The sequence below is a fragment of the Rutidosis leptorrhynchoides genome, chromosome 3 (assembly GCF_046630445.1).
Source record: "Rutidosis leptorrhynchoides isolate AG116_Rl617_1_P2 chromosome 3, CSIRO_AGI_Rlap_v1, whole genome shotgun sequence".
In the NCBI taxonomy this organism is placed as follows: domain Eukaryota; kingdom Viridiplantae; phylum Streptophyta; class Magnoliopsida; order Asterales; family Asteraceae; genus Rutidosis; species Rutidosis leptorrhynchoides.
The window spans coordinates 603,429,776-603,450,563 of NC_092335.1; the positions used below are offsets into that span (position 1 = coordinate 603,429,776).

Consider the following 20,788-nt stretch of genomic DNA (forward strand, 5'->3'; position numbering starts at 1 on the left):
AGACAAGACGAGTAATGTATAATGGGTGATGGCAATGCCGAAACTCGATATACTTTGCTCGTAATACATTATCGGGTGATGGCCATGCCGAAGCTTGAATAATGTATTAACTTTTGTATACTTATAGTTGTAACTTGTATCGTTCAAATAAATGTATTGTTATTGTTATTTATATTATTTATAGTGGTTAATCATTTAAATAAAAATGTTGTTATTTATATTATTTATAGTGTTAAGCGTTATAAATTATAATTATATTATTTATAGTTGTTTAAGCGTTATACCTTTTGTTTATATTGATTATATTATTTTGTTCAAAAGTTATAAAAATCGAACCGGTAAAAATATAACCGGTAAAAATCAAAATCCGACAAAGATCTTAGTCCGAAAAAAATCCGATCGAGATCCGAAAAAAATCCGATTCCGAAAAAAAAACGACCCCGAGAACCGGATCAGGAACCGGAACCGGATATGGAAAAATCCGGAATTTTTTTGTCCGGTTTTTTTAAATCCGGATCCGGTCCGGATCCGGTTTTTGTGCATCTATAGTTGCTTCTATTTTAACAAATCCTTCTACGTGACGAACTTCAACTTCTAAAACAGTGGCACTGAGTACTAACTCATTGGCCAAGCATACTAGTCTTGACTCTTTAAGATAACGTGTTTTTCTAAATTTTTAATTACTTTTTCAGTATAAAAAAATACTCGACGTCAACATGAGGTTCTCACTCATCAATTCGTCTTTCGGCACATCAATCAATCAAGTAATCTTTCACCAGATAACATGAATTCTGTTTGTTACTCATATATCTAAACCCGCACGGCCGCACGTGTTTACCACCCCAAACAAAACAATTATCATTTATCAACATATTCAAGAACATTAAAGGTTCTTATATAAGATGTAGACTACTCAATCTGTCGTTCACCCAGTGGAGCCAACATTAAAAAAGGCAAGGAAAAAAAGTTCGCCTTCTTCGTCATATTTTGAAGAACAAGAAGCGAAAACGAACAATGTTTGCAGCGCTCATTTTCTAAACAAACTGGTCAATCAAAACTTGTCTAGGGATCAAAAACGTTTGATCCAAGCTCGAAGGATCAAACTCGATCCGTATATGAACCACGCACAGTGACGTGCAACAAAGACAATGACTAAACTAGGAGTTTTATATAATTAGCATGTTTTAATTTAACTTTTAACTAATAATAATAATTCAATTTATTTGATTGTAATAGATAAATGATTAACAGAATCAGATAATTAGTAATAAATGTTAGAACTCTTTTAACATTTTGGAATTTGAGTGAGTTTTTCTTCATTAAACATAAAATAACAAATGTGCAAAATGGTACAAATCACAAGGCCAACAACCACTGGGACTGTCTCATAAATTTATGTCATAAACATTAAATTTTTTAATACATAACATTAAAAAGTTATCATTATAATAGCAAAATAAGTTATCATTGTTTTCGACATTCTCTCAATCGAAATGACTTGTGATCTGAGCTGATTAGTGTTGTAACGAGAAAAAACATTTTTAGCTGCAAGTTCTTTTTGTCCTACATGAACCGATAGCAAAAACAAGTGTATATAGATGATTTTTTAAGTTTTGGGTCATTTAAAAATTTCAGGCCCTACTCGATAAAAAATTTCATAAAAAAATTTTCCATAAAAAATTTCAGAAAAACGTTATACAATCTAACTTCATATTGTAGTTTCACTTACCAGACTTGGATGAGAACCAAAAATAGGATTTTATAGGAATATAACATATTCCATTTGAGATATCAAGTTACAAAATTTCCAACTAAAAAAATTACAAAATCTTACACTCAATATCTGGTAGTTCACATGATGCACATACAAATCTGGAAGTTGAAAATGTTCAACAGAAGCATTTTGTATTTGCAGTCATAAAAGTTGATGTCTTTCAATCACTTTGTAATGTTTTGCCATTTGCACCTTTCTTCTTGAAGTTAAGCAACCAATGTATCAATTCTTCAACCAAAACAAGAAATTTAACATGAAGTTTTCTCGAGAATAACGCACCAATTAGACTTGTCGTAAAACCGATCCACAATAACTGCATTTTTCATGCCAGAAACCAACCTAGCATAAACCAAAAGAAGAAAAAAAACGTAGCGTTTTTCAATACAATATAATAAAAACTCAAATACATGACCCAACTTTAACAGAGGCATCGTGCCATTTTTATCCATGACTCGCCACTTTTCATCGAGAGACTTGCACATAATCATAAAAGTGTTTAGGACCAACACGTTGTTAAAAGGCTATTGTAGGACCAACACATCTAGAATTATGTGTGGATTACATATTGAATATTCTAGATTTCAGCTTAGGTCGTGTGCAAGATTGAGTTTTTGATGGATGTGTTAGAAAATCCACGTACATGGCGGCGTTCTTTCAATGTAAAATTTTAACCAAATAAATTTCCTTAATGTTAATTGCATAGACATAGTATATACTACTAATACCAAACGCGTGACCCACCCATACCACTTCTATAATTGGGATTGTACTATATTTCTAATTGTTCAAGGGATGTGATTATGATGACATATTCAAGTTTTAAGTTGGATTTTATTCACCGTTGTAAGTCATTGCCAAGTTCTAAATTCAAAGTTTACTTTGATTAACTAACAAAACAAATATTAGTTGGTAAAATACTTACATTGTTTCTTACCTTCTATTTATTATGTATTTTTCTTTTGTTTACTCACATTGTCTTACATTTTCCCCCTTGATTGCTCATCACTTATGTATATTCATGTTAGTCACATACACCTTCATACATAATTTTAAAACATGTTTACATAATGCAAGCAAGGTTTAAAAAAACGGAAACGTGCCTCGAGGCGTTTCCCTTTTGTGAGGCGAGGCGTATGCCTCGAGGCGAACCGAGGCGTACGTTCGAGGCGGAGTTAACAATATATATTTTCTAATATATATATATATATATATATATATATATATATATATATATATATATATATATAAATATCAAGTTTATTCAAGTTATTTTAGTTTTGTTAAACTTCAGGGACTATTATTGTTATTTGACAGAAGTAAAAAGATATTAAGCTAGCTGTAAATAATAAATAATACGGGTAGACTCCAGATTTGAGCAACAGGAGTATATTTTTCTCTCTCCAACTTATCTTCTTCTCAACTTAAAAACCCTAAAGAAATGCAGCCGCTATCCTTCCTCTCTCATCTTCTTTTTTTCTTTTCATGTCTCTTACGGCAAGATCTGCACAATTGACCGCCGTTGACCGCCATATTTTGCTAAACAACATGAGGCGCACGCTTTTCAGTCACCTGTGAGGCGTACAAAAATCGAACCGCCTCTCCAAATTAGGCGTACGTTTTTAATTGGCCTTTGAGGCGCACGTTCCTAAACGGGTAATTCGAAAATCGTACTGAGGCGCGCCTCAAGGTGTACGCCTTGACCGTTTTTTTAAACCATGAATGCAAGAACTATTATTTTAAAAAATAACTATGACATCATATAATACACTTTTTTGTGTTACCAAGCTAAATCAGTCAATATCATCGTCCATCCGACAGATATAAAACATTAAAACCTAGTTATGTTGTTAGCTCTAAAGATATAAAACGATTAAAAAGACGAGAACAGGTCAATAAGATGTTACTACTCCATAAGCCCATTCCAAAATAAATGCAAATGCAGTCAAAATCAATGGCGGAACTTGAAACTTTCTTTTGGAGGGGCGAAAAATTTAACATAAACCGTGACTAAATTTAGGAGCAATTAAAGTATAAACTTATTACCGTAATTTGCTACAGTCTGGCTTATAATTAAATCGGAGAAACATTAAACGCCCGATTGCATTCAAAAGGCAGTGAACTAGATCAAACACATTACATTACATAAAAAAATTAATGGACTATTACAAAAAAAATAAACATTTGTCGTATACATATATTTTTTTTTTTTTTTTGGAGGGGGGGGGGGGGGGGGGGGGGGGGGGGGTTGTAACATAACAAACTTATTTCTTAAACCCACTAAATGTTAAATTACCAATTACAAACTAAATTTTAGATGGGGCAGCCACCACCCCTTGTCTCAATGCTCTTCCGCCCCTGGTCAAAATGTTTCTCTATGAGGCAAATATCTAATTACCCCACAACAACTACAATACGTAAACGTTTCCGAGCAAAATCAATGCAATACCGGTTTCTAACCACTAACATCAGTTCAAAAAGTAACCGAATAATACTTGCGCAAATAATGATGCATAATTTGAGTCGTCGCTAAAAAATACTGTTACATCCATTAGATGCTCACTCTCTCTGAGAGTTAACTTCTTTGACGTTAATATGTCACATCTGTATATTTAGAATCTACAATACTTAAATGTTATTGGTATAAATTAATAATAACAGTTATTTTCCTTTACGGCTTTAATTATATTGATATTAATTATGTAATGAAAACATCTTCTTTTGACAATGTATATAGGAATGGTGACATTACTTCATCTCTTCCATTTTATCAACTTACTACAAACTAAAAACAACGTCACAACCCTAAATCAAATCTATCAAAACAGCCATACCTCTTGTGAGATGTGTTATTTAGGTCACATACTATCCACTATTCGTAACATTGTCACAATAAGTATCTAATTCCCCTCTAGCATCACAAAATATTGTGTACAAAAACCTTCAATTTTCCTTATTAAAGAACACTACTTGCACTCGATAAATAGCCAATGCCCTCAAACAATGTTCCTAACACCAGTCTTCAATATGATTGTTGCGACTTGAAGAATATTAACCAGATAAGAGTAGCTTAAGACTAAGATGTGATTACATCTATCTCACTAATAAGGTTTTTACTTAACTTATTATCCAATCCAACGATATTAACCCTTAATAATCATAGTCAATTCGCTAACACTCAACGTTGATCACATAAATTAACTTTAAGCTAATGAACAAGATATATGCAAACATCATATAATGTAAACATCTTAAAAACAATATTTAAGCTTGAACAAGTATAAAAACATTACCTTTCAAGTTCACCTTCACCAAACACATGATAATATCTATCATACACAATTGCACCCTTCTGATCATCTTTCCTCGCAAGACCGTTTTCAACCGCACCAATCGACGCTCCACTAACTTCCGCTCGATGATACGGCAAATGCCACGGCACAAAATACTCTTGTTGCTTATCCTTTATATCATCTCCATTTTTAATCCCCACATCACCAAAACCCTTAATTTCTTCATTAGAACCACTCACCTCAATTTCAGGTATACTTTCTAAAGTAACCGAAGAAGAACTACGAACACGTGGACTACTAACCGGACTACTGGGACCAATCCATTCTTCTAAATACTTACCAGTAAGTGGGGTCCACTTATTAAGTAAATTTCTATCTTCTTGTTCAACAGCCCAAACAGTAATCAAAACATGGCCACCTATTTTAACAACTCTAACTAATTCATCAATAGCTTTCTTCCTCCTATGTTCAGTACTAAGATGATGTAAAACCGCAATCGAAATAGCGGCATCACCGTACCCACTTCGATACGGAAGATTAACAGCATCTGCTACTAAAACCTCATGGCCTCTATCACTACAGATCTGAATAAGGGGCGCACTTATATCACACCCAATAAAGTAACAATCTTGATTTAGCCCTAGATACTTACCATTACCACATCCTGCATCTAAAATTACAGACCCGGGTGCTAAATTATTCAAAAAGGTTGAAACTTTAGGCCATTTTGCATAACGGGTCGCACTAAAATGAGGTGCAATTGCATCATATACACGATGGACGTATTTCTTTTCGATTTCCGGGGTTGATTGAACATTTGTTGATGAGCAATTGGTATCTGGGTTTAGTGGGGATGACGGATTTGGATTTGGGGTTCGTTTTGTTTTGATTTCTTTCATTAGGGTTGTAGAGTTTGAATTTTTTGTGTGATAATGAAAGGTGGAAGACTGAAATTGATAGGGTTTTGAAGTTGTGAGTTTTTTGAGCATCAATTTAAAAACCCTAGAACAGAATGTAAAGGAGATATGTTATGAGCCGGCTATGGTTTCAGAACTTATGATCTGGATGAGGTGGAAAGTGGGAAACATTGATTAGTCGACTAATTGGTATTTGTTGTTAATTAGGTATTTTTCATAATTATTCTGCTTGGCTCCGCTCCGCTCCGCTCCTTTCCTTTTAATTTGTTTATGTCACTGTTAGTGTCGGTTTGTTGATATTTAGATGTTTGTTGATTCGGATGTCTTTTGGGTTTGTTGTGCTTTTGGTTAGAACCAGTTGTGGAGCTCTCGTTTCACGTCGGGGCTCCGTTTTGAATGTGAGTTAAAAAAAAAGTCTTCATCTATTTTGTAAAAAAGAATTTTTTTCGGCATCTAACATTGAAGGGTTGTTCCTTTTGTGAAAGTTGCTTCTTTTAGAGTTCGGGTTTTTTTTTTTTTTTAAAGTTAGTCGATCTATTTTGTAAAAATGAATGTTTTTCGACATCTTTTGGTAGCATTGAAGAGTTGTTCCTTTTATGAAAGTTACCCCTTTTATCGTTGAGGAATAAAAGAAAAAAAAAAGAAAAAAAAGTTAGTTGATTTATTTTTTAAAAAAAAAATTTCGACATCTTTTGGTAACATTGAAGGGTTGGTTCTTTTACGAAAGTTGCTTCTTTTATCGTTGGAGACAAAAAAATAATAATAATGTAGCACAGTAGTGGCCCCTGTGGGTCCAACTGTTTGAGCGCAACGTACAAGTCGGTAAAGCGTTGTGGGTGTTATTATTCAGTATTTTTGGTTTTAGTAATGTGATAAATAATAATTTAGAATTTAGAATTTAGAATATAGGTATAAAGTAGGAGGTTTGATTTGTATTTTGATGGAAGTTGGGGGTTATTTTTGTGAAAAACGAAAATGTAAATAGTACTATTCATCACATATAAGACAAATTTTGTCTAATAGATAACACTAGTTGTGAGTCCTCGCTTCGCGTCGGAGCTCCGTTTTGAATGCGAGTTAAAAAAAAAGTCTTGATCTATTTTGTTAAAAAGAATTTTTTTTCGACATCTAACATTGAAGGGTTGTTCCTTTTGTGAAAGTTGCTTCTTTTAGCGTTCGTTTTTTTTTTTAGTTAGTTAATCTATTTTGTAAAAAAAATGTTTTTCGACATCTTTTGGTAGCATTGAAGGGTTTACTTATATGAAAGTTGCCTCCTTTATCGTTGAGGAAAAAGGGGAAAAAAAAGGTTAGTTGATTTTTTTGGAAGAATTTTTTTTCGACATCTTTTGATAATATTAAAGGGTTGGTTATTTTATGAGAGTTGCTTCTTTTATCGTAGGAGACAAAAAAAAAGTGAAATGACGAAAATATCCCTGATTACTATTGATAAATAGTGCTACAAGGTTTTGTCTATTAGTTATATAGATAATAATTGTGTGGTGGATTTATATGAATGAGAAGATTTGTGGTTAAATTATAAAATGGGAAAAGTTTGGGGTAAGTTTATGAAAACTATAAAGTTGAGTATTGTAAAGGTTGGGGTTGAATTGTGAAAAAAAAAAAATTTATGGTATGCTTGTGAAGCTTGTAAAATACACTATTTACTTGACCTATGCGTTTTAGATATATAGAGTAATGTTAATGTTATAATAGAGGTTTTGGGTTTACTTCTTGTTACCGGTTTGATAGAGATAGATGTTAGCTTTTTGGGAGTTGATATTTTCAAACACTTATTTGATAGATCTACTTAAATTGACTAATTTACCCTTAATGATATCTTATATAAATTTTCCATTTCAAATCATTTAAGGGTATTACTGGAAAGTGATAACAAATATTTTGGATTTATCAAAAACGTGGTTGGAAATATCACCACCCTTTTGGTTTCTAGTTTCAAGCATAGCCGTCAATACGTTGAACTTTTGTTCGCTTTTTCACAATTTGATATTTGTTTACCACGGAGTAATATTCATTTTTTAGCCAAAAAAAGGTATTTTCATAATTAATAACTAAAATTGTAACATCCGAATTTACAGTCCTATCGACTAATACCATGACAAATAAGTTTAAACGTAACACTCACTCTCAAAAGCTAATTTGACGGAGGAAGAGATGCCCAAACTTATCAACCGTCTACCAATCTTATACGTGAGATCGTAATATTATCATTGTCATTATGATTTAAAGTAATCTACAAAAAACCATTATATACCTTTTTTCTTCCGCAATATGGGTCCAATACGTTTACATTTTACTTGAAAGTAGTTTCCTATTTATCTTAAATCACGAAAGCACTCATTTGTTGTTAGATCAAAAGTATCCGGAAATGACAAAAGAAATGAGCCATATTCGAACAAGCTGCAGATGAAAGCTACTACTAACGCACCTGGAATCCTGAATGCTTAAAACTTTGTGTGTTAAGGATCCGAAACAACCATATTCAACACAAATATAGTAACAAACGATTCTAAAACGAAATACAATGTCAGCTTTTTATATGAATAATCATAATCATAGCATTTATTATCCAGATTATACGATTCTGATACTACTCTCAAAGAAATACTATCTAAAACAAAATGTTGAAATTGGAATCAATATGATGCTGAATAACAAACCATTACATAAAGCATCTAATCAATCAAGATCTCTTTGTACAGTAGTACAGTGCATTAAATCTACAAGCCTCAACGCAAGGAGGCCTTCAGAACAAACATGATTACCAAAAGAAATAGAAAAATCTTCACTTTTAACTATCAAAGAATGTTAACTTTAATCTACATGCTAAGGCGTGTGGGTTATTTTTTATTTATTTTTTTGACAAAAATAACGAAGAGCTTTTATAAAAACGAAAAACGTTTTCGAAAAGAAAACGAATTCAATAAGAGATACAAGAGAGAACCCCGATGAAGCTCGTACTTAGAGAGCGGCTATCATACGAACTATCTATACCGAACCCCATCTTACCTAAACCGGAACATTAACTAAACTAAAACAAACTATCCATGAAGCTAAAAGTACGACACAAAACATAAAACCGATAGAAAACGAACTCAAATATTCTTGATGAAGACACCGAATTCTTCCATTTTTGCGCCTTGAACAAATTTTTTATTCCGCTTTTGTTGCTTATTTTTTTGACCGGGATCTCGCTATAATTAATAAGATTAACCGCAACCGTTTTATTCTCGGTCATACACGTCAACATAGCATCAAAAGCCGCGAACGCCTTCTTAGTCATTTTTTCTTTCACCAAACCCGAACATCCATCTTTACCTGACCCCTCAAAAGCGTCCTTGTCTACCTTACCACTCATAAACAAGTTTTGAATACCACTCATAAACAAGATTTGAATGGCTTCCCTCGTAATCCAAGTCTTCATCTTGATCGATGAGCTTATAAGAACCTGAAGAGGCCTATCTTCTTTCGTTCCAATCTCCCGACATGCCTTCAATTCTTCCTTCTCTTTCTTCTTTTCTTTCTTCAAACGAACCAACCTTTCCGCAAAAGTATTATCGTCTTCTTCATGTTTTCAGGACGTGGCTTCTGATTGAATAAAGTTGGTAACATTTACTCTTCACTAGGGCATTGTTGTAATATTTATATTTTTTTGTCTGCTGACGTAGCATGACATCATAATTGTTATTTTTTCAAAACTAATTATATTAATTTTGTTTCTGCAAATCATTTCCGGTAATGATGCGCGATCATCACGCACCTGGTTTGTCATCAAGAACAAATATCGATCATCATCTACTTCTCAGTGAAAGGAAACTACATTAAGTATACTCTAAGCAATACCAGACACAAATAGATTTGGAGAACAAACTTACAAAGAACTAAATTGGTGGAAAAAAACATACAACTATATATGGGGCGTACACAGATATTATTTACAAAAAAGCATGTACAATGCAAGATATGGAGGACTCTAAAAACTTCTCATGGGAGACAATTGCCTAAAACAATATTTATTTTTGGCAACAAAAACAACTGAATTTAACCTGAACCGTTTACATTTATGATAGATGTTGTTATAGCTAATACTGTTAGCTATTCAATCTCCAATCATAACGCTTATAAACCACTTTTAATTGAGTGCTATGAAGCAATTCTAAAAGAGTTTGTGTCTTTTCAACTTCTAAATAATTCGCAGCATGTTTCAATACCTCCACTTCATTTTTTCCAAAATCCACACTGTACCTAAGAGTAACCAAAAATAAATCCTTTAAAAAGAGTGATGAAAAAAATATGATGGAGTATTAGATTATTTTAGCGAAAAGGTTCGTAACATATTTTTAACGGTGGTTTGGAGTCAATGTTCGAACGCGATGTCGGAACCCACCCACCCGATCATTTCCTCGGACAAACCATTTACAGTCCTAACGTCCCTCAAAAGGAAACCCCCACGGCGAATCCATACGGGCATCGCATGTAGTAACCCCCTCGGGTGAGGCTCGAACGCAAGACGTCCGATACCTCCGAAGCCCATGAAATGGGAAGGTAACCTCAAGAGAATTATTTTGACGGATATGGGGGTTGAACCCTTAGACCTCCCTTATGGGAAGTTAGCTCACCACCAATGCACCAACACCTTGACGTTTAATAGCGTTTCAATATAATATTACCAAATATCCTGTAATGATTTCCAATAGCTAACTTATACGCATGGTTGCAGAAGTCGGCATTACTTGGCAAGTACTCGGCGTGTATTCGGCTTTTGCAACTTGGGGAGTTCTCGGTCAAACTCATCCAAAACTCAGGATTACCCGGATACTCAGCCAAGACTCAGTCAAAGCTCGGGATTACTTGAATAATTGGTCAAAGTCAAAATTGGTCAATCCGAGTACTCCCGGAGTTGCCAAGTACTCCCTAAAAAGTACCAACCGAGTACTCCCGGAGTAGCGATTTTTGCAACCTTGCTTATAAGGGTTGTAACATATATGAATAAACAATCGTTTCATAGCATACCATTTGAGAATTTTAGTAACTGATATGGTCATGGAGTCCATATCAAGTATGAATGCACCACCTTGTAGAAAGTCACGAGCAGCGTCCATCAATTCCCTGTCAATATTTTTAGGGGAATAGCATCGCAGAGCAGGAGACGATCGATTTCCAGAAACCAACGCAAAGTGGATAAGAGGCTCAGGATAAGGAAGAGACACCTGAAACATTTGTAAATAAAGATACAACTCGTGTTAACTTTGTTATGAAAAATATTAGGTTGAAAACTACATATAACAAGATTGTACCGATTTCCACACCAGCATAACATACAGATCGAAATACAGCAACCTCCATCGGGTATTACAAGGTAACTTCATAAAAAAGTTACCGGCAGTGGCAAAATGGGTGGGTTGTCTAACAGGTCAAAAACAGATATGTGTCAAAATGAGTAAATTTTCTTGGTATGATGCAGGTCAGGTTAGTTGTCCTAAAATAATTTTTTAGTTTCATAAAAAAGTAGTAGTCAAACATGATTACAAAACTTATGTCTCTGATAATGATAAAGCATTAACAATTAACTTTGGCCGACCTTTGACCAGATTGACCATTTTAACCCATTTCCTATATAATAATCTTTTTTCCAACTAAGTTTTTGAGCCGTTAGAGAAAAAATAGCATGATGAGCAAATGGATCTAAAATGGCACCTATTAAATTTAGTGATTTAAAAAATAGTGTAACAAGAAGGCAGCAACCAGCGGAGAATTAATATAATTGACGTAGCGGAAATAGAAAATGCCACCTTGAAGCGTTTGTCGCTAATACCAAATGGACGGGTGAGGGTATATGGTGGTCTTTGATTGGATCTTAAAATGCCATTGTAAATGTCTGAAAGCGAGTAAGCACGACCACCAATAACGTATTTGAAGTCATTAAACAGTTTCCTTCGATCCAACGCTCCTTCTGGATGGCCCCGCACGAGTATTGCATGAATCGCCATCAGATTGTACAGATTAATAAAAAAGGCAAGTCTTTCTTCCTTGGCTATTCTATTCAGGTCAACTCTTTGAAGTTCTTCTACAATCCTTAAGTACCTATACATGGATGTTTTATTTCCATGTCAACACGTATAAAACCACAATTATTCTAAATTTACAGGTTCAAAGGCACATCTTTTTTTTTTACAACTAACTATAAGGTGTTGTTTGTTTTTAGACAGATCTTGTAATGTCTTATGTCTGTGCGTCCACGTACATTTTAATTGTAGACTGTTTATTTATTTTTATTTTTTTTGAAGAAATAAGATAAAATAATGTCTTAACTGTTTGAAAACTCACAGACTTAGAAAAATGCTTCTTAGTGATGCATATGGGACTAAGTTATTTTGCAAACATAAAAACAAATAGTCTTCAATATTCAACATACAGACATTTAGAGCACATCTTCTTTACAACATGGTCTGCAGATTTTAAGACAAAAACATCTTAGAAAACAAACAACACTGAAGAGTTATAACTAATACCTTGCAAACTCTTCACTGCCATGAATAGTCCGATACGCAACATGTTTCCCATCTTCTGATGTGTACGCGTCAAGAATAGCATATAACAAAAATCTCAGTCTATTTGAAAGTTCTACAAGAGGTTGTCTCTTTAATTGAATAATACCCCTTGGAATGTTTTGACATTGACTTATTATAGGATCATGATCCAAGAATCTGTAAAGGTGTTTTCCATCTTCAAAAATATTCTCCCTATATTTGTGCAAAAAATATTAGCTTCCAAACGGAAACAAAAAATAAAAAACATAATGGTAAACTGATACTAGTTAGCAATTCTCACTCAAGAACATGTCGAAAGAAAAGTTCCTTTTCAAGCTTGCGGCCGAATTCTATAGCCTATTTGTATACAACAAAAACATTAGTCTATAGCATTACATTACATTACATTACATTACATTACATTACATTACATTACATCACATCGTATACTAAAACATGAAGTACATGAACAGTAACTTCACGTCAACTGACGTCAGCTATTTTGTCTTTTTCAATTTTGTTTTAACACATTTTTTGAACGGCGATTTTTTGGCATCAGTAGATCATTTATTTCAACGACCCTCATCATTTGCACGTATCACACACGTTTGGGCGGAAACCCGAACCCGATTGACGGTACCTGGGAACACATCCATTCGGGCAGTGTTCCTAGGTAGAGGTCCGTGAACGAATCCGATAAAACCTCCTTATATGGTCAATATATACCACCAATATGGTGTTCAATTGTTTTATAGAAATCATGTCATCCCTAAGGATCGAACCCATGACCTCTCCTTATCCCATGACACAAAGTACATGGAGAGAACCGTTGGGCTATGCCCGCAAGTTCAACACATTACCCCCGTCGCAACGTGCGGGATTCGTAACTCGTTTATTACCAAGGTTAAAAAGAATGTAAATGACGAGGATTTCACATGAAATCCACATACAATCTACAACACTGTTACCAAGTCAGACGTCAGCTACTTTGTCTTTTTCCAGTTTTTTTTTTTTTTTTTTTTTTTTTTTTTAATACTACCCGGTCACAACGTGCGAGATTCCTAACTCGTTTGTTACCAAGGTTAAAAGAATGAAAATTACGAGAATTTCACATGAAATCCACATACAATCTACATATTCAGTTCATTTAACATATGCAAGCTAGACGATAATACCTCTTCACGTTGCAAGACTTGATCTTCCAATAAAAAATCAACAGCATCTGAACCCAAAAAACAATTTGTTACCCTGCGAAACTTATAAAACCGATCCTTAACAACAATTGATTCCTTCATCTTCTTCACAATAATCGCCAGTTCATCTATAACACCCCGACTAGACACATCATCTTCACCCGAAAACGGCGGTAAAGGAGCTTTAGATGAAGGCATTTCACACATTACACATTCAATTTTCTCCTCAAGTTGACCCGATTCATCTAACTCCTTTAACTCATTCAACCCACCGATAAGTTCTTGATTAAAAAACACTTTCGGGACATTTGAAGATCCCGTTATCTCTTCTAACTCCGATTTCCTACTCGGGTACACATCAATGTTTATTTCGGAGTATCTAATACTTCTCTTACGTAAAAATATTCGTACCTCTTTACAATCTTTACACCATAACTTTGTATATAATATAATCCTTCCTTTAATTGCTTTTATTTCGGGTGACTCAAGAACCACCTCATCTTCCTGATTTTTTTCAGATAAAGTCCTTATTTCTCTTAGACTCGGTTTATCTAATAACTTTCGTTTAACTTCTTCGTTATCTCTTTCGCTTGAATTAACTTCTTCATTTTTTTCGTTTGAGTCAATCCGTTTATTGTTTTTACCTGCAAGACGACGGAACATGTTGGAGACTGAGTATAACTTCGCAAACTTTGTGAAAACCGAAGATTTTGGTTGCCAAACAGCCAAGTTCAGATCTCGAGTTCCATAAAGAACAAGAGAGCTTTCCTTTTTTGAAGTATCATCTTCGGGATCATATTTTTCATCCTTTTTTTCTTCAGATAACGAAGTTTCACCATCTTCTTTAGTTTGATGACCGTCTTCAATCATTTCACAAGATTGTTTTGTATCTACTTCATCTTCCACATTACCCAATTTCTCACCATCTTTGGAAATACAATCAGGATTAGTATCGTTTACGAAATTATTCTCGTCTTGATTTACATTTTGCACATTTGATTCAGTCAACTTCTCAGAATCTAAGAGCGGGACCGGAGAAAAACTGTTACTAACAAGATTATCTTCCTCCTGCATTCTTATCTCATTATCGGTTGCAACAGATTTGGGTGTTACGTCGTTTAAAGAAATATCGTTCTCCTGGTCTATATCTGGATCAACGATAGAATCATTGATCAATTTTTCAGAATCTGAGAGCTTAATTGAAAAGTTATCAGTAGAATTATCAGCTTCCTGATCTCTTATATCAACATCAGTTATAACAGAATCATCTTTAGTATCAATAACTGAATTATCTTCTTTTTGAATAGCTGGTTCAAGAGCACGAGTGTTGATCGAGTTCTCAGAAGTCGAAAATCTGACTGAATTATGCTCTTCTTGACCTGCCAACTCCATATCGGTTGCAGTAGATTTATCTTTAGTATCGTTTATCAAATCAACGTGCTCCTGGTCCTCTTTTTGATCTGGTTCACCACCATGAATATTCATCGAGTTCTCATTGTCAGTAAAATTGAAATTAGTATCATTTACTGAATCAACATTTTCCTGATGATGTTCATGAATATCTGGTTCACCAGCATGAATATTGACCGAGTTTTCAGAATTTGATAATCGATCTGGAGATGCGTAACTATTATAAGCAGAATTACGTTCTTCATGACCTCTTAATTTGATATCAGTTTCAGTATCATTTATGGAATCAACGTCTTCGTTTTGATAAGCTGGTTCACCAGCATGAATACTAGCCGAGTTTTCAGAAGTCGAAAAACGTTCTGGAGATGAATATGAACTATTATTAGTAGAATTATGCTTCTCCTGACCGTTTATTTCGATATCATTTGCAACAAAATCGAACTTAGCATCAATTACAGAATTACCCTTATCCTGATCTTCTTTTTGCAATGTTGGTTCACCAACATGAGCATCTGGAGACGAGTATGAGCTGTTATAAGTAGAATTATGCTCAACCCGTTCATGGTCTTCTTTTTGAATATCGGGTAAAACAACATGAGTATTTATCGGATGCTCAAAATTAGATACCGAAACTGGAGACGAGTATGAACTGTTATCAGCAGACATATTACCTTTACCATCTCCCATATCAAAATCAGTTGCATTATCATTACCTGTAATATCATTTACGCCTATAACTTTATGAATATCTATGTCTCCAGCATTTAAATTTTGCGAATTATCAGAATTTGAAAGCCGAACAGGGGACATGTATGAACTGTAATCAGAAAACATGTCATCATCATCGTCATCATCATCTTCTTCTTCTTCATGAGGTCTTATTTCATCCTCAGTTGATTTTTGCTTCTCCATAATTTTATAAAAGTATGCAACCACAAACCATCAAAAAGATTTCAACTACCAAGCCGCTTGCAAACTGTTGCAATAAAAGATAATATTTCAGAATTTCAAATGTAAAGCAAAGTTAGTATTATTGAAAAAAAGAAGAAGTTATAGAGCCATTTTTTTAAACTAGAGATTCAATTTAATAGTGTAATCGCCACTTAGGGGTGTAAATGAGCCGAGCTAATCGAGCTCGGCCCAAGCTTGAACATATTTTGGAGCTCGGTTAGTAAACGAGTTCGAGATTAAGCTCGAACAAACTCGAGAGTCTAAACGAGTCATTTGTCTATAACTCTATATACATTATTTCTCTTATTATTGATGATGTAAACATGTTTTACATACGGACACATCTTTTATATTTTCATTAATTTTTTCACACACACGAAATGCTTATCATCTACTGACTAATTGATATGAAGAAGCTGATAACGTTTTCCTAAGTAAATGCACAAACAGCGAAATCATGATGTTTAAGAAAACAAACAAATATACATAAGGCCTGAAACGACACTATATTACAACACTAACTTGCTAGAGTTTGAGTACATTTTGCAACTCTTCCAAATTTGGATTAAATGAAGGCCTAATTGAGCTCCTAAATCATACTAAACAGCAATTTCTACAAATATCCACGTGCAATTGATTAAAATTGTGACAATCACCTATAACAAAATCAAAATATTATCATATATATGACCTTTAACGAAACTATAACAAATTTTTACAATTATAAGAGGAGGAGAAAATGAGAACTTACGAATCAATCTAGGTTAGGCTACAATCAAAATGTAAGGGCGTTAATCGAAGTATTAATTAGGGTTTTAATGAGGATCAATCGACGAATAATTCTTATAATTAAATATTAATTATGGAAATTATTCAATTTGAGGAATGAAATTGAAACGCGTTCGTTGTTGGGGAAGAATTGATATTATGGATTTTGTCTGTTTTTCACGGAAAGCGGGAAGTCTCATTTCGTAGTTACGTTAGGTTATTTTACACTTTTAGTCCCTCAGTTTTCTACTTAATTACTAAATCACCCCATTGTTATAATCAAATGTTTTTTTTTTATCTAATTTAATTTTCCTTTTCATTTGTTTTAGTTGAAAAAACATTGTACTGATTCAACATCGTTCGTTTAAACCAATTTGAACATACATTGTAATTTCTTATGTAACATACCAACGTGTTGTGGATAAGTATGTTTAGTTAAGGACTCGTATGTTTGAACGCTTTGATACTAAAATGGAAAAAAAATGCTAACTTGTGCTTAAAGACACAAATTAAGAGTGTTTGATAAATTAATTCAAGTAAAACATTTCATACATATTCAAATGTGTAATTAACGAGGGGAAAAATTCGCGCTTCACAGTGGGGTAATTTTGATCGATTAATTACACGTAAAAAAATAAATAATGATAAAAGATGATAAAAAAAGTTGTAAAAAATGAAATACAAGTTTTCAAAAAGGGAAATTACCATTGTACCCTTGAAAGTTGGGTTAATTACATGTCTGTCACTATAAACATGTAACATCCTTAGGGGGCGTTTGGTTCGTGGGATTTCGTGGGATTTAGAGGGATTTGCATTTCAAATCCCATGAAATTTCATGTTTAGTTGGAGGATTTGATTGGAGGTATTTGGATTTCAAAACCCATGAAATCCCATAGATGAAGGATTTGAAAATCCTTTATATATATGAGGGATTTGAAATCTCATGTTCTAAGATTTTACGTTTACGATTCACGTTTCGGGTTCGCGTTTCGGGTTCGCTTTCCGAGTTCGCGTTTCGGGTTCGCTTTTTGGGTTCCCGTTTCGGGTTCGCGTTTCGGGTTTGAGTTTCGGGTTCGCGTTTCGGGTTCGATTTTCAGGCTTGCGTTTCGGGTTAACGTTTCCATTTCGGGTTCGCATTTTGGTTTCGGTTTCACGTAACACGTCGCATTCCCGTTTTGGTATCACGTTTCGATTTCGGGTTTGCGTTTTGCGATCGCTTTCACGTTTCGAGTTCGCATTACAAATTCTGATATTTGAAAACTCGAACCAAATAGAAGATAGGATTTCAAATCCCGTGTGATTTCAAAACCTGTAGGATTTCAATCCTGGGAATTAAAATCCTTGAAACAAACGCCCCTTTAGTCTTTTTTAAAAGAATGAAAAAGAAAGAAAGAAAAAAAAAGGCAATCCATAACTTCCATGAACAGTTCTTTCGATTTAAGGATGTAAGTATAAAATGTATTGACAATTATAAAATTTACAAGGGTAGAATGGGCTTAGCCCACCCGATATGGCTCATGGCCCAGGACTATCTAGCCTATAATTTTTTGTAAGTATAACATGTAAATTTAGGTTTTCCGATTGGAGATTAAAAACGTTGTCGTTTTGTAGCTGCCTAACCCTCATAAAGTTGGTTCTTAGCAACCTTTCGTTGTATTACTTCTCCTTGTTTCGAGCTCCCCAAGGTGTATTAAACTCTCTTGAAAAAATACCGGGTAATATCTTTTGGGACGGGGAAGGGGAAAAACATAAGTTAGCTTGGGTTAAATGGGATCTTATTATTAATTCTTATGAATCGGGGAGGGTTGGGTACCGGATCACTTAATGCTAAAAATCACGATCTTTTGGGTAAATGGTGGTGGTGGTTCAAAGAGAAAAATAATACTCTTTTGGCACGAACCATCAAATGCATTTATGGTCAAAATGGGGGTTTCGATAAACATCATGCTTCGACAAATGCTAATCGAGACATCCATGGGTCTACATAGGCTAATATCATAAAAAATTGGTTGGGTTAAATGATTTGGGGCCGAATTTCAAATATAGTTTAAAGAAAGTGATTGGTAATGGGGAGGACACAAGGTTTTATGGTGATATTTGGCTTGGCAACTCGACATTAAAATGCAGATTCTCAAGGTTATATTTTCTTGAAGTGGAGAAGGATACTTTAGTTAAAAACAGATTATTTTGGAATGGAGCTAGCTGTGAATTGCATTGGAACTGAGCAAGAGATCCGAGAGGCAGGACTTTAGGGGAGCTGAATGTTCTTGTTGATGAGATAATATGACCCATCCATACGGATTAATGACCCATCCGTACAGATTCATGACCTCAATTCGTACGGTTGCAGAAGTCAACCCGTACGGTTGCAGAAGTCAACCCGTACGGTTGCAACCTGCATCCGTACGGTCCTATTTCATCAAGAGCAGTAGCAGTTTCAACGGGTTTTCGAGCTTAAAACCCCAAAATCTCGTTTTGAACTAGTTTTGACACCAAAAATGGTTCATGAAACATACACAACACTTCGATGGACATAAATCAACTCATTTTGCATCAAAACAACACCTTAGAACCAAGATTTTGACCAAAATTTCTTTTATAAAAAACCTAACCAAAAATCATTTTAATAATAGATTAAGTTACAAAATAGGCAGGTATTTACTTTTTAAACAACTGGAATCACAGAGAATCGATTGCAACTCGATTAGAACACCAAAAAAGAGATTAAAAGGGTTAGGGCATGAGAGGAGAAAGAGTTTAGGTACGAGCACGCATTTTCTAATTTGGAAAAATAAGGAAGTAGCTAGAAGTAGATGTCTAAAAATGGGTTATAACTCATACCCCATATCACACGGGTATTTAACTATTTTCCGATGTATAATGCACCTCGTTAGTCGGCCCTCATGGAGTCCAAATCTGACAAACAAATATGTTTTGTGACCTTGTCATAAAACGAATCTAATCACATCATCACACCGTGGGATATGGTTTGTTACTATGTTAGCTTAAATCATGTACTATGCCATTCTTATGTTATGTACTATTTCATCACGTTTAAGATTGTTTTTGTTTTTTTGTTTTTTTTTTTTTTTTTGTTTTTTTTTTAGGCCTGAAGATGGACTTAGACATGAATGTATGGAGTGGCCCAAGTAGACGTAACAGGAATATGTTTTTTCTTCTTTTCAGTTCTAACTTTTTTATGCGAGTAGTGTTTTTATTTGTTAGTATAGTTCAACTTAATGCTTAATGTTACCTTTTATCTTACTTAGTGGTCATGTTCAGTGGTCTTCTTGAGCTCTCATGTTCTATTTGATCATGACTTTTGATGATATAGTATCATTAACCATGATCAATTCTTTTCCACCTTCTTTGAGTTGATGTTTGTTCCTACGTTGTTGGTGCTAGAAGTCATATAATTTGGTAATAGGTTCAATTATGGAAGTTTTGGCAAGAAAGTGTCAAAACAGTTGGAAGCAGTTAGTTTTTGGCAAGAAAATGTCTTTTTGAAGAGATAAAAGTTGACACCTTTAGAAGCCATTTGTTTGATTTTGGGTCTATTTTGGCCCAATACTGATAATAATTGGATATTCTATTATTTTATTATATGTCTTCTATCTTCTATGATCAATTATATATTACACTAATAACCTGTCAAATATAATATATAGATTTTTATGCGCAAAACTAAGTTCTAATGTAATTATACTTATAAAATATCATCAAGTTTCTAAAATAAACCCGTATTTTCACGTGTCAATTAACAAGTACTGTGAAAACGAACACTTTTTATCTGAAACAGTAAAAGATGTGTGTGTATGAGCTTGATGTGAGTATTGCAACGTAATGAACTACTCTTTATGATTTGTCACAAGACAAGATGACCCTCCACTTGACAATATTTGAAGACAAGTGCCAATGCTTTTTGCTTTACAAAATC

General features: G+C 34.1%; 2 protein-coding genes across 2 annotated transcripts; both read right to left on the bottom strand.

The window, feature by feature from the left end:
* Window positions 1-1,746: 1,746 nt before the first annotated feature.
* Window positions 1,747-6,182, bottom strand: LOC139898840 (tRNA (carboxymethyluridine(34)-5-O)-methyltransferase). Its single transcript, XM_071881639.1, has 2 exons — window positions 5,065-6,182; window positions 1,747-2,113 (listed from the first exon to the last, which is right to left on the bottom strand). The coding sequence occupies exons 1-2, from the start codon at window positions 6,051-6,053 to the stop codon at window positions 2,023-2,025; spliced, it is 1,080 nt and encodes a 359-aa protein (XP_071737740.1). The 5' UTR covers window positions 6,054-6,182; the 3' UTR covers window positions 1,747-2,022.
* A 3,908-nt stretch (window positions 6,183-10,090) lies between these two features.
* LOC139902204 (uncharacterized) lies at window positions 10,091-16,044 on the bottom strand. The gene is made up of 6 exons (XM_071884852.1): window positions 13,705-16,044; window positions 12,831-12,886; window positions 12,512-12,742; window positions 11,792-12,083; window positions 11,013-11,209; window positions 10,091-10,244 (listed from the first exon to the last, which is right to left on the bottom strand). Exons 1-6 carry the CDS (start codon window positions 16,042-16,044, stop codon window positions 10,091-10,093), a joined length of 3,270 nt encoding a protein of 1,089 aa, XP_071740953.1.
* Between the last annotated feature and the right edge of the window lie 4,744 nt (window positions 16,045-20,788).

Coding starts and splice junctions, on each gene's coding strand:
- LOC139898840 (XM_071881639.1), bottom strand. CDS start 6,053: ATGCTCAAAAAACTCACAACTTCAAAACCCTATCAATTTCAGTCTTCC. Junction 2,114..5,064: donor GGTGAAGGTGAACTTGAAAG/GTAATGTTTTTA, acceptor GGTTTATGCTAG/GTTGGTTTCTGGCATGAAAA.
- LOC139902204 (XM_071884852.1), bottom strand. CDS start 16,044: ATGGAGAAGCAAAAATCAACTGAGGATGAAATAAGACCTCATGAAGAA. Junction 12,084..12,511: donor GGCAGTGAAGAGTTTGCAAG/GTATTAGTTATA, acceptor ATCCATGTATAG/GTACTTAAGGATTGTAGAAG. Junction 11,210..11,791: donor TTAGCGACAAACGCTTCAAG/GTGGCATTTTCT, acceptor CAAATGTTTCAG/GTGTCTCTTCCTTATCCTGA.